General features: G+C 45.2%; 1 protein-coding gene across 2 annotated transcripts in view; it reads right to left on the bottom strand.

The window, feature by feature from the left end:
• LOC126416770 (zinc finger CCCH domain-containing protein 13) overlaps window positions 1-14,541 on the bottom strand; it is a 386,118-nt gene that overhangs the window by 229,281 nt on the left and 142,296 nt on the right. For both annotated transcript variants that reach the window (XM_050084619.1, XM_050084621.1), the window contains one exon: window positions 11,902-13,704. In XM_050084619.1, the coding sequence (XP_049940576.1) occupies window positions 11,902-13,704 (1,803 nt within the window). The remainder of the gene's footprint in view (window positions 1-11,901; window positions 13,705-14,541) is intronic.

The following is a 14,541-nucleotide window of genomic DNA, read 5'->3' as shown; positions in this document are numbered from 1 at the left end:
ATTGTCACGACAAAGGAACTGCTCTTATCAACTACCATTAATCAACGACTTTGGAGACCAGGCTATATTACCTAAACTATGTCTTCTACGGCTTCTTTCTGCTTCGTGCTAGAAAACTGTAGCATTATCAGAAGAGAAATCAGTTCCTAAATGTACGATGCACTAGACTGGTAAATAAAGTGTGTCCACGGGGTGCTATGCTGTTTTGTTTGATGTTCCAACTACACCTGAAGATATGCGAGAGAGAATTGTCAGAGCATGTGCTTCAATAAGTTCCGATGTGATAAGGAATACCACTCAATCCATGATAAGAAGACTGCAGCACTGCATTGATACCAGTGGTCATCACTTCGAACACCTTCTGTAAATGGACGTTCATGCCATCTTTGGGACCTTCGTTGACCTTCAAAGACCTTACTGTTACACATCATTGGATTCGTCTCGATAGCTGCTATCAGAAAATAAGTACCAAACTACAGCATCCAATTAAAAAAAAGAAAACCGAAGTTGACCTTCATATCTCTGACACGACCCCACCACGCAACAAAAAACTAACCTCATATAATGGGCCCCGTTGTCCCATGCAACATTTGTCCCACAAAGTTTTCAGCTCCTATCCTACTTTCGGAGTTATTCTTGGTGGCAATAGTTAGAGACTTACCATGTATAGACAGTGAAACTGCAATTTTTTAGCAGTCCAAAGGAATCAGCGCACAAGTGCGAGTCATGTAGAGTATTTAAATATGTAACTTTTATAATAATACGTACTGTATTTGAATTCTGTGGGCTCTGCTACGGAGAGATCGATTCGATATAAGGGCAGCGGCCATTTTGGTCAGGATCAGTTCGCTTTGAGAGGTCTGCGAGTACGTACATGTCCTTATGAGAGGCTTGTAATATTTCTGCAGGAGTCGGGTAACTTAAGAATTTTCGATAGTAACGCTCGTGGAATTCAACACCAGAGCGGTTAAAGAACTTTAAAATTTCCGCATAGCTTCATGGGCTTTAAACGGCAGCCTACTGTCTAAAGATCTGCCAAATTTCTATATAAATTCTTGGAGAGTGAAAAGTCATCCAGCCTAACTTTAAATAGCAACATGATGAGCAAGAAGATGTATTCTTGATCGAACTAGTGGTTCAGTTCGTCGTTGCTCTCACGATATTAAGCAAAAGTTGAATAAATATTTTCATTGTGGAACGGTACCCAGCTTGTGTAAAGAACATTTATTCAGGCCGACAACCATAATCCTGTCTGCAATTTAATCTTTATTTTAGAGAACCATAACCATTTGGAGAACCATAACAGGGTAACACGACAAATGCGTGCCCATTATCTTCAGAAATCGGTCACGCACGCAGTTAACCTCTCTGAGACACAGTGACAGTGCAACGACAATAGTCTGTCACAAATTTCGAGCCTGAGAGTAGGTGAACATTGACTGGTATTTATTAGTAAGAAGCGACACGTCACTGAACGCTGTTACGTCCAGGTGCTACCCACTCCATGCACTGAGCTTCTCGGAAGTGGTAAATGAGAACTGCACTGCACATGCCACACCGGAGCCTCGTAGATTAAATTTGCGTTTTCTTTACAATAACAGTCTTTTGCCGTTCTGTAGATGAAAAAAATGGGTCAAATGGCTCTGAGCACTATGGGACTTAACATCTGAGGTCATTAGTCCCCTAGAACTTAGAACTACTTAAACCTAACTAACCTAAGGGCATCACACACATCCATGCCCGAGGCAGGATTCGAACCAGCGACCGTAGTAGCAGCGCTGTTCCGGACTGAAGCGCCTAGAACCGCTCGGCTAAAATGGCCGGCTCTGTAGATGAAACATGCTTCTCAAAATGTGTTGAAGTACCAAAGATGACAGATAGCAGTTAATGAAATAATCTCCACTTCATGTCTACCACTATTGCTGAAGGGCCAGCAAAACTGAAGGTACAAGACGGAGTATCTACAACACAGCGTAAAGTGGGTCGCGAAGTATAGATATATAGGAAGGATGAAAGCCCATATGTCTGCCACCCTCTCATAACGAACAACGATACAAGAACCTATTTCTTGCCATGTGCTTCCGCTTGTTTGCCTACGGCATTCGACAGACGGCTTCCACCGAAAATGCCCTAACCCGTCGCTCCCGAACTGTCAGAATTGTTTGAGACACATTCCGAAGACACAAGAGGAGTTGTGTGTTACTCCAGAGCACCAGACCTCATTCCTACTGAACACATGTAGGCGCTAGCTGGCGGGATGGCCGCTCATTGTACCTTCCTCCGTTATTACACTACTGGCAATTAAAATTGCTACACCAAGAAGAAATGCAGATGATAAACGGGTATTCATTGGACAAATATATTATACTAGAGCTGACATGTGATTACATTTTCACGCAATTTGGGTGCTTAGATCCTGAGAACTCAGTACCCACAACAACCACCTCTAGCCGTAATAACGGCCTTGATACGCCTGGGCATTGAGTCAAACAGAGCTCGGATGGCGTGTACAGGTACAGCTGCTCATGCAGATTCAACACGATACCACATTTCATCAAGAGTAGTGACTGGCGTACTGTGACGAGCCAGTTGCTCGGTCACCATTGACCAGACGTTTTCAATTGGTGAGAGATCTGGAGAATGTGCTGGCCCGGGCAGCAGGCGAACATTTTCTGTATCCAGAAAGGCCCGTACAGCATCTGGAACATGCGGTCGTGCATCATCCTGCTGAAATGTAGGGTTCCGCAGGGATCAAACGAAAGGTAGAGCCACGAGTCGTAACACTTCTGAAATGTAACGTCCACTGTTCAAACGGACCGAGACGTGTAACGCCGGTCAATAAGCCAGTATGGCGATGACGAATACACGCTTCCAATGTGCGTTCACCGCGATGCGACCACCATGATGCTGTAAACAGAACTTGGATTCATCCTACAAAATGTCGTTTTGCCATTCGTGCATCCAGGTTCGTCTTTGAGTACATCATCGCAGGCGCTCGTGTCTGTGATGCAGCGTCAAGGGTAACCGCAGCCACGGTCTCCGAGCTGATAGTCCATGCTGCTGGAAACGTCGCCGAACTGTTCGCGCAGATGGTTTTTGTCCTGCAAACGTCCCCATCTGTTGACTCAGGGATCGAGACGTGGCTGCACGATCCGTTACAGCCATGCGCATAAGATGCCTGTCATCTCGACTGCTAGTGATATGAAGCCGTTGGGATCCAGCACGGCGTTCCGTATTACCCGCCTGAACCCACCAATTCCATATTCCGCCAACAGTCATTGGATCTCGACCAACGCGAGCACCAATGTCGCGATGCGATAAACCGCAATCGCGATAGGCTACAATCCGACCTTTATCAAAGTCGGAAACGTGATGATACGCATTTCCCCTCCTTAGACGATGCATCACAACAACGTTTCACCAGGCAACGCCGGTCAACTGCTGTTTGTGTATGAGAAATGGGTTGGAAACTTTCCTCGTTTCAGCAGGTTGTAGGTGTCGCCACCGTCGCCAACCTTGTGTGAATGCTCTGAAAAGCTAATGATTTGCATATCACAGCATCTTCTTCCTGTCGGTTAAATTTCGCGTCTGTAGCACGTCATCTTCGTGGTGTAGCAATTTTAATGGCCAGTAGTGAATTTGTGGACGCGTCTGAGCAGTCATGTTGTACGATGGACTCTTAATGCTTCCTGCGCACCGTGGAGTCTCGTCGTCATCACTATGTGAAAGGAAATACTGTACGTTACTGGGTAGTGGTGTGTAATTTACTTACATCAATTGCAGGTACCTGAATACTGAAAGGAGCGCCTTACACTTTTGCCGACGTCAGTGCCTAACCGGCGGCTTTGGCAACTCCTGAGCGCCGCACAGTCGGCGCGGGAGTGAAGGACGCGGGCCGGGCCGGCCCTGCGCTGTGGCCACTCACCTTTCGCCGCCCATTATCGGCCAACAGCAGCCGCACGCCATCACAGAACAATGTGCGGTTTCACACTGACAGTTCGGGAGACGGTTTTTTTTAAGCCGTTGGCGAATGAGACCGGTGTTGTTAATCTGGTATGTTTTATGTTTTCAAGAAAAAAGTACGTGTCTAGGAGTCGAAAGGGTAAATGGAAACCATGACTAGTCAGCTACTTAACTTGGTGCTGAATGTTTAGCTCCCGCCTCATCTGGCCAACATGTCGGTCACGTCTCAAAAGTTGCATAACAGTTACAACTAATTCCAAACATCACCGTGAACATCACATAATGTACGAAGGTGAGTCAAATGAAAATCTTAAATTTGTAATAACAAACCGAAATTTCCCGCCGTTATCCTGTAAGTTGGTAAGCGTGCTACAAACAGCGTGCACTGAATATATGGCAGTGATAACAGTGGTAGTGCGACCTCCAGACCAGATGTGAGGAAACGCAGATCAGCAAATCGTAAGTAATTACATTTTTTACAAAAAATCGCGAAGTGAACTGTTTGATAATCTATAACTAACAAAACTGTATCGTTATAGATCCCACTGATGAAGCCTTGGAACAGGAGAAGGCGAAACGCGTATGGGATAAATAAAGTAACTAGCTGCAGGAAAATACAGTTTGATTTGCAAAACAAGAAAAAACTTGATTCTGCTTGAAAAAACTCCGGTATAACTATCTTCAGAGTATGAAGCGGGGAATGAGACATCGAGATAATAAAAATAAGCAGTCTAAGACAGTGTAGACGAAACGCACCCGATTACTGGTGAAGACCGATGACGGATAGGCCATGTTAGCATAGTGGAGCGAGTGAAGGCGGTTACTATTGTATAGGAAAAGAGAATGACGCACAAGCAGACGCCGGTTTGCGTCATTAACGCGAGTTCCCGCCGCCTTTCACTCGTAACGCGCAGTCAGGTAATATAAGACGCCCACAGGCATCAGCTTCACTTTGAAACACACGTAATACGCAGAAGAAACTTAGCTGAATGTAAAAGTTCACTTTCATTTAACTCCAGCTCCGTCTTCTGGTCTCGCCTGCATTTCCAGTCGCTACAAAAGACTCGTCCGCGAGCCACCGGAACAAGTTTTCACAGTCGGCCTATCTTTACTCACAGCCTGAAAATAACCTGCTGCTGAAAACAGCTCCGCCGTTGAATGATTTCTCCTACAGTACAGACTCGCAGTATAACACACACACACACACACACACACACACACACACACACACACACACACACACACACAGCCTGTAACTTATTTCTAATTTTAGCCAACCAAACTAAGAGACAGGTTCAATCAAAAGAATGGTCCAAGTGTCACATAGGACAGATACATATATACATCGCTATAACTATCTTGAAAAAACCCTAGTGGAAGTCTTTTCATAAATATGATTTATTTTTCGATTCTCTGTTACTGGAAGGAAAAACAGTGAGTCAGTTGATAAGTAACTGCCATAAATAGTAGTAGTGGTCGGAGTTATCAGATGATTAAAAACTAACTGAAATGGCAAAACGCATTATTTCGGAAAGTGTAGCAAAGCTCTAGATTCGGTTTTCACACAAATGGCCAGAAAGATTTCTCTTTAATAATAAAAAACGATTAGCATAGTAGTGACATTTTTCAGCGATTTACGGCACTCCCAGTGAGTTAGTAGTTCATATAGAGTCGTAGTGCCGTTCATTTAGGTTTACAGTTAGTGAAGTGGGTCTCTTTATGATTAATATCTACTTTTCTGTTTGGCCTGATACAAAATTTATTTAAACAAGGGTTGTCACCATTTCAAATTTAGTACATTCCTACGCTGTGCTCGTAAAATTTTTCACTCTAAACATTTACAAGCCTTGGTATTATTGTGCTGTTTGTAATAGCTTTCTGTACCTTTCCATTAAAAAAAAAAAGACATTGCTTCAGATACTGGATGGATTAAAAAATGTGACGAGGATTTAAGCACAGAACAAAATATCCGCCTCTTTGGTTTAGAGTCACTTGATTCAAACTTTGTTTGGATAACATCAATGTGCTTTTGATTTTATACGCTGTCTACGTTCTATGGGATATGCAGTACAGTGGACAGGTATCACGCAAAGTAAATGAGACACCTGCGCGTGTTTTTATGTAAAAACATTTAGCGCACACTACATCAGGATACGATTACAAGTACTCAGAAGGTAACTAACTTCCCTTCACACTTGTCCGTTCGTAGTTCACAAAATATCTGTCAAGGCCACACTGTTTTTCAGCCGTGACAGTTAGAACTGATAAAAGATTGTATTACAGGAACCACATCATACTTTTGCGCACACATTTCTTAAATCCCCCCTGTACGAGGCATATCTAACAACCAGTCTCATTATCAAGGATTTATAACAATACAAAAATATATAACACAATATGCACGCAGAATGAGAAGCACTGCATGCCTTCGAGATAATATCACTGTATTCTATTCAAAATAAAATGAATGACGTCACATTTATAGAGTAACAGTAGATGAAGCATGTGGTGCTTTTCTTTCTTCATACGTAGAAGTTCCCACCCATTCCTCAGTATATGTTACAACACCGCCACTAATAATATGTGTGTATACTTGCAGTACATAATTTTTGATTCTGTATGAATGCATGATGAATCTTAACTTCTCGAAACGCTTATCACGAATAAAATTTAAGTAATCGGAAAATTATGGCTACTAACAGCTGTCAACAAACAGGTTACACACGGTGGCCGATAAATTTGCAGAGTTTGGTTAGGTTCGTTTCCAAAGTGTATGCCATAAGCAATACTTACCTGCATCGTTACAGACTGTTTATTCAGTTAGTTGCCGCAAGTAACTTTGTATTTCAGTTTAACTGACAATAACCACAAACTAGTGAAAATGTGTGTAATACGTAATACGAGCTGAAGATGTGGAAAAAAAAAAGAAAATGAGAACAGGCAACGAAACATTACAACACAGACAACACAGCACCGACCTTCTTACCGTACATTAAGGTTCATTACAATCTGGAGCTGCCTTTTAACACGAGCTGTTCCGAATCTGGACCGCTGTGCTCTCGACGATTTTACGGAAAAGCTTAATGGAATGTCTTCACGCTCCTGAATCCCACGACACTGGCGCACAACTTCAGCGATAACCCATTCGTGCTGTCATTGGCTAGACACGACCAACAATGGTGCAAGCTATCCCCGAGAGAGGATTCAAATGGTCCAAATGGCTCTGAGCACTATGGAACTCAACAGCTGAGGTCATCAGTACCCTATAACTTAGAACTACTTAATCCTAACTAACCTAAGTACATCACACACATCCATGCCCGAAGGAGGATTCGAACCTGCGACTGTAGCGGTCACGCGTTTCCAGACTGAAGCGCCTAGAACCGCCCGGCCACACCGGCCGGCGAGAGAGGATTGATCAGTGCCACAGCTGAAATCTAAGGGCAAAGAAGCACCGATGACATTTAGCTGTGGTTGTTTACCATGAGAAGTACGAGTCGATGGAAATATACTGATTAGAAACACGACATTCGTTCTGTAATACACGCGTTTGCACTTGGCGTACAGGTATCCTCACTGCAACACTCTAATGAATTCGTCCAGAACGAGGCACCAAGGCTTCTTACAAAAGAAGATTCAGTTAAAAATATAAAGAGGAGATCTTTACAGGTTTGATATGAATAATGAATGAAATTTTGAAAACAACCCTGTAGCTAGGATTTTGTTGGTTCCTTAGCGATGGAAATTGGTGAAGTCAGCAGTGGAACCTTTTTTTTATGGAGATTAAGGGCTACTCTCTTTTTTTCCAATCCGTTGAGTTTACTGCTTTTATTTCTTTTACATCGATTTTGAAACAACTACGACTTCATCTTCGGGCAGATTACCACAGCGCTCAATGCGATACACCATTGCAAGTATATCTTGTTTTGAGTTTGCCAGTCACGTAGTTACGACATCATAGGATGATGGAGTACATTAAGAGGATAAGCTTGCCGGGGTATATCACACTGATCACAGTCCTTAAGTGACTGAAGACGAAGTTTTAGTTGCATCGCAATCAATAACAATTAAATAAAACAGTAAAGACTATCGATTATCAACAATAAAACTGGGAAGAAAGAAATAGCGTACTGAAGTAAACTTCCTGGCGTTAGCAGACGATTTTTCTGTTCCATCTCAAAATCGCCAGACGCAGAAATACAAGTCATTCTATGGGAACAGATGCCGTAGAGCACGTTTAACAATGTCTGCAGGGAAAAACATATTTATCACTAACATAAAAAATGCACCAAAATTTTTACGCGTTTCATTGGTCATGTAGAAAGGAGGAATAATTCCAAAAAATAAGTTAGAAAGAGCTAACATGAAACGAAAGGCTTCACAAAATGAAAAGGGCGTATGGAATAATTAAAAAAAATTGTACAATAAAAAGTGCGTTTCAAGAAACGGAACATTAATGCATCACAGCACAGTCGTGAAACCAGAATGAACCAGTGCAAATGAATGCCTAGCTGTGGATTGTACGAGTAAATTAGACAAACTAGAAATATTAAGAGAGAAGAATCATGAGCAAACTTTCAGGTCAAATAAGGACAGAAGTCAGAAAACTAAAAAAAACAGTGACGAAATATTTCAAAATAGAGAGAAAGTATCGGAGACGATAAGGAAAAGAACACTGATATTTTATGGACATTTGTACTGGGTGAATGTCAATATGCCGACAAAATAGATCTTCATGCATCTGTAAGAAAAGAAATTTAAAAACAATCTGCATCTGAGAAGGTGAAGCAGAAGAAGCAGGAGAAAGATATACCACCGGAAAGAAAGAGTTAAATTTAGAAGGATTACAAGGCAGAAGCAGTGAGGGAACAGGTTTGCTGTAGTCTGACGAAAGAAAAAGTGACATGGTGGAAAGATGAATGAACACAGCGGGAAATAAAAGAGAAGGAACTGAAATTGTCACGTAGTACCTAGAAGGCCAAAGCGAAAAAAAAAAAAGACTACGAACAAAGCTGAGCAGAAGAAAAATATTACAAGAAAAACCTGAATTCTCCGTGACAAAAACTATTTTAATGCATCATCATCCAAAATTTAAAAAAAACTTTGATGGTATTCATGACGTAATTCGTAACACACTAAACAACTGACAGTATACTCTGAAAGATTGGTGGTAGAGTTCACAGAAGCCTAAGACATTACCTCCAGATTAAACAAATCTTCAAATCATTGCTCTTATTTTAGCGCAGTGACAATTGGTAGCTGTAGTTCTAGTACCTCGAAGTACATAATGCGTATTTGTCATTAATATTTTAGTTCAACACATGTCTCAAGAAAGTAGAAATGGAGGAACTTCGTAAAATAGTTTCATAGTGAGATAAATCGCTAATGTAGTACATTTTATAGCTAGAAATTCGATATTATTCGCGACACTTTCACTATGGTTTACAAGGAAGCTATTTCGTAACGCCACCGCAGGAAAATTTATTGAAACGGAGACTCAGCAATACTGTCAAGTGCAGCACAAAATCTTAAAATTATTGCCGTGGCTATTTCTTCTTTTCCTGTAACATAATAATTAGCGACATCTGAGGCGTAATACTTGTCATAAACTTGCGAAATGTCCTTGCATTTAACTCTTAAAAGAGCTAAGTTAAGTTCATTCCAGATATCGTATGCAAATTATTAAGAAGTCTGAAAGGTTTTCCAGAGTACTCTGCCAGTCACAAAATTTGTTGACTACTTAAAGTGTTTAATGAAGGATCTCGTTCGAGCTATAAAACTAATCTTCAAGCTACAGTGACAATACAGGAGCTTTTAATAAAACTATTTCGTAGGTATCAAAGTCATTTTGTACACTCTTGGCAAGTTCTGTGTCCATCTTTTTCCATGTGAAATGCCTGTCTTATTGTGGTATGTTCAGTTCCCTCCGTTTCTGTGGCTCCTTGAAACTTGTTCACCGCTGTTCACAAATTTGCAAAGGATATATGAAACACAAAATCACTGTCAACAGTCTTGTTGAAGAAGCCAGCTATTCCACATTAAGAGCACATGCCAGGACTGTATAGAACAACTTTAATATCTTTGTATACTTTTGTTAAAAGATTTTGTATTGCACTGTAGCCTGAAGATGAGGTTTACGTCTCGAAAAATAATGTTTCATTAAATAATTTGAGTGCCAACAAGTTTTTTTACTGGTAGTAGTCTCTGAAAAACCTAATCATACTTTCGAAAAAGTCACGGTCGATCAATAGCCAGTATGGCTGTAACTTGTTACTAAGGTGTCTATGAAACGGATGTACAAATCCACGGTATTTTTAAAAACACTCAATAGTTCTAAAGCGCTTACGGGCACACGTTACGCAGCACTATAAGCATGATACTTTTCGAGTGTATGGATGACGAAAATTCCATTCTGAGCATCTCAACGCTCATCCTATATTTTCTACTCTACGAGAAAGGAAAAAAAAACAATTCATTTTCCATCCTGGTTTTTATAGAATCACTATTATTTGCCCTACAATAAACTGAGTTTGGCCATTATTCATTACCTCCATTCTTAAAAACATGGGCAACAGCGACGTCCTGTGTTCGTCTTATTAATAATACTGTACTGGTATCATCTATTGCCGAAATTCGGCCAACTGTGTTTCTAAAGTAAAAAAGCTCAATTTCTTTTAGATAATTAATTGCAATTTATTCGTAGGTAGGCATTAGTTCTTAGCTGAATAAAGTCCTGCAAAACAGAAAAAGAGTTAGCACTATCAATGCCCACATTATTCCTATTACTTTTCCAACACAAAAATAACACCTCTCTAGCTCTTCATCTTTCAGTCCAACCGATTGGTGTTCTTATTCGAATCACACCGTAAAACATAATAAACGAAGTTGCAGCAATTCAAAGTGAAGAGATTGATAATTAGGAACTTACTGCAGTTTGCATGGTATGAGCGGCAAATGAACAGAAAGTTAGGTCTCCCTACTGGTAAACAAAACTAAGCGAAAACAGGACGCCAATAAACTACGTAATGTACAGTCTATTTTGCCCCCGACGGCTTTCTTACTGTGATGTTTTCCACTGCTGACAACATAAACGACCTAGCAGTTGTTGCACTGTCGCTGCCTAGTATGCATGGGTTACTGCAAATGAACCTTGTAAACGTAAACGTATCTAGAATGCGATATCAAGAAACATTGTTACTTTCGTGTGGCATTTCTACCACAGCACCTGATATGCACGCAGGGCAGAATTTGGTGAAACTTCGATTTTCGATGTTGACGTATTGGAGAAAAAAATGGTTCAAATGGCTCTGAGCACTATGGGACATAACGTCTATGGTTATAAATCCCCTAGAACTTAGAACTACTTAAACCTAACAAACCTAAGGTCATCACACAACACCCAGTCATCACAAGGCAGAGAAAATCCCTGACCCCGCCGGGAATCGAATCCGGGAACCCGGGCGCGGGAAGCAAGAACGCTACCGCACGACCACGAGCTGCGGACGACGTATTGGAGATTTCAATGCGTCGTAGAGAAGGTATCAGTAGAGTTTTGCATATGAAAGTATCTACTGGCTTTTATGATCCTAAATGGCTATGTACACCATTGATTTTTTTTCTTTGCGCACATCTATGAAAACGTAACTTTCGAGTTATATTAGTTTCATTGGCCTCCTCGTATAATTAATATTAAAAACCTGTACTTCTATTTTCGTATTGAAATACTAACATTACGATAGGAGTAGGCACTTGGAAATGCTCACGGTAGTGTAAACAACAGTGATTCTATAGCGAGCAGAGTGGAACTGTCCTGCGCTCGAAATAAAGGAACTACTGGAACGGACGGTGACGCATTGGAAACGGTGCCCTCGACCGAATCGCTAGCGGGGTGCGGCGCCTGCGCAGCGCGCGGCCCAGTGACGTCACTGGCAGACTGACCTGATGAGCACGGTGGAGGCGGGCAGCACGTCGTTGCTCTTGTGCCGCTCCTGCACCAGCCGCGTCGAAGAGAAGCTGGTGGCGCCGGCGGTGGCGGTCCGGGCCGAGTAGAAGTGCCTGCCGGGGCGCGGGTCGTCTTCGGCGTCGCTGGCGGGCACCGGCGTGGGCGTGGCCGTCGGCGTGGGCGTGGCGCCGGTGCGCAGGTCGACGCGCGTCACGTTGGCCGCAGGCGGGGGCGACGACGGCGACGCCGACCCGCGGCCGCCGATGAAGATCTTGGCCGACGGGCCCTCCACCGTCTGCACGTCGTCGTAGCGACGCGGCTCCTTGCGGTAGTCCACCTCGATGCCCGAGTCGGCGAAGAAGTCCTTCTTGCTGGAGGAGCCGCTGCTGGTGACGGTGGCGGTCGCGCTCGCGGAGAGGTCCGCCGCGTAGCGCGTCGAAGCGGCGCTCTTGCGACGGTTGCGGTCGTTCTCGTAGCGCACGTGGTCGTCGTCGACGTCGTCGCCGTCGGCGTAGTCTATCTGCGAGGCGAGGAATTCCCTCCTGTTGCTGTAGCGGCCGTCGGGCGCAGCCTTGCGCGGCGGGTCCGTCGCGTACTTCCTGGCGGACTCGGTCAGGTCCCTCTTGTTGTAGCTGCTGAAGCGCTCCTTGCGCTGGCTCTCGATGCGCGACTCGAGCCGGTCCCTGCGCGAGCTGAGGTCGCCGCTGTCGATGAGTCTGGTCTGGATGACGGGGTCCCTGCCGTAGAAGCCGCCGACGCCGTCCAGCGGCTCCTTGAACAGCCGCGACTCGCTGCCGTACTTCTCGCGTCGGACGAAATCGTCGTCGTCGTCGTCGTAGCTCTTCCTGAGCCGCGGGTCGAACAGGTGGTCGGCGTCGTAGCGGCCCGAGCCCTCGACGAGGAAGTCCTTGCGGCGCGAGTCCATGCCGTCGGCCCTGCCGCGGCCGGACGAGTCGAGGCCGAAGTCGGACTCGTAGCGCGAGCTGGATTCGTGCACGACGTACTCCTTCTTGTAGAGGCCGCCGTCGGGCGAGACGCCGCTGTAGGCGAACTCGCGGCGGGCGCTGGTCGCCTTGCCGCCGCCGGGCAGAGCGTGCTCGGACGCGTCGGCGCTCTCGCGGGACTCGAAGACCGCGTCGCGGTCGCGGCGGTAGCGGCGGAGGTCGGCGGCGGAGGAGAGCTCGTGGCGCGCGCCGAAGTCCATGCTGAAGCTGACGCCCTCGTCGTCGTCGTCGGCGTCCGCGTGCGGCGGCGGCGCGGCGCGCTGTGCCGCCACCGGCACCTGGGTGTGCACCGTCTGCTTGCCGGACCCCCCTCCGCCGACCACCACCTCCGCGTAGATCACTTGCCCCTCCACCGCGCCGCCGGCCGAGGCCGCGGGCGGCGGCTGCGGCTGCTGCGGCTCCGTGTAGGAGAAGGGCAGGTTGTTGTTGTGGCGGCGGTCCTCGCCGGGCGCGACCAGCGCCGACGGGCTGAGTCCTCGCGGCGGCTTCGCCTTCCTCTTCGTCTCCTGCGACAGGCGGCGCACCAGCGTCTCGACGGTGCGGCCGCGCGTCACGGGCGGCCGGGGCGCCGGCGCCTGGCTGCTGTGCATGGCGGGGGCGGCGGGAGCGGCGGGGGCGGCGGCAGCCGCATCGGCCGCGAACTCGTAGCCGCCGCGCGGCGGCGCGTCCTCTATGATGGGCGACAGCTGCTTCTTGGGCGGCGGCTGGGCGCCGGCGGGGCCGTCCTCCGGTTTGGTCTCGCTGTCGCTGAGGCTCTTCTTCAGGATGTTCTTACGCGGCCGCGGTGAGGGGGACCTGCGGCACACAGAAGGGAACCGGTTGCTTATTTTGATACGTAAATCACACACCACTAATCCGCTAGGTTTTAACCCACTGTACAGGACATAGGCAAATAACTGAACACAGTTGCAAATAACATCGCAAGAGCTACTGTGAGATGAGTTGAGTTGTTTTGGGGCAGGAGACCAGAGAGCGAGGTCATCGGTCTCATCGGATTAGGGAAGGAAGTCGGCCGTGCCCTTTGACAGGAACCATCCCGGCATTTGCCCGCAGCGATTTAAGGAAATCACGTAAAACCTTAATCAGGATAGCCGGACGTGGGGTTGAACCGGCGTCCTCCCGAATGCGAGTCCAGTGTGCTAACCACTGCGCCACCCCGCTCGGTTCCTCTGAGATGAAAAAGTTGGTGCACGAGAAGATTAATTCGTAGCGGGCTATATCAAACCTGTCAGATGACTGATTACTCAAAAAAATAAAAAAAAAATGCTGCGGGAACACTAAACATGAATTTCAAGGGCCAAATGGAGAAACTTGAACTAAAGGAAAGAAAAATTTTAAGAAAAATCATAGGACCAAAATTTCAAGTCAATGAGATTATATACGTCAAAAATGAAACTCTCTATAAGAAAACTGAAAAGCTTTCAGATACTATGCGAAAAAGGAGGATAAATTTTTATGATCATCTTCTCAGAATGGATTCCAACAGATTAACTAAACAAATCTTTGACTTTTTCTGTAAACGCAAAACGAAACCCAACTGGTTTAAAGAAACTGAGAAAGACCTAGTAGATTTAAACATTTCAGAAAATTCACTTATTGATCGAACAGCTAAATTAATTGCCAAAGATTAAA

Source organism: Schistocerca serialis, chromosome 8 (genome assembly GCF_023864345.2).
Source record: "Schistocerca serialis cubense isolate TAMUIC-IGC-003099 chromosome 8, iqSchSeri2.2, whole genome shotgun sequence".
In the NCBI taxonomy this organism is placed as follows: Eukaryota; Metazoa; Arthropoda; class Insecta; order Orthoptera; family Acrididae; genus Schistocerca; species Schistocerca serialis.
Note: the sequence above shows the minus strand (reverse complement) of the source record. Positions and strands in the feature narration are given on the sequence as shown.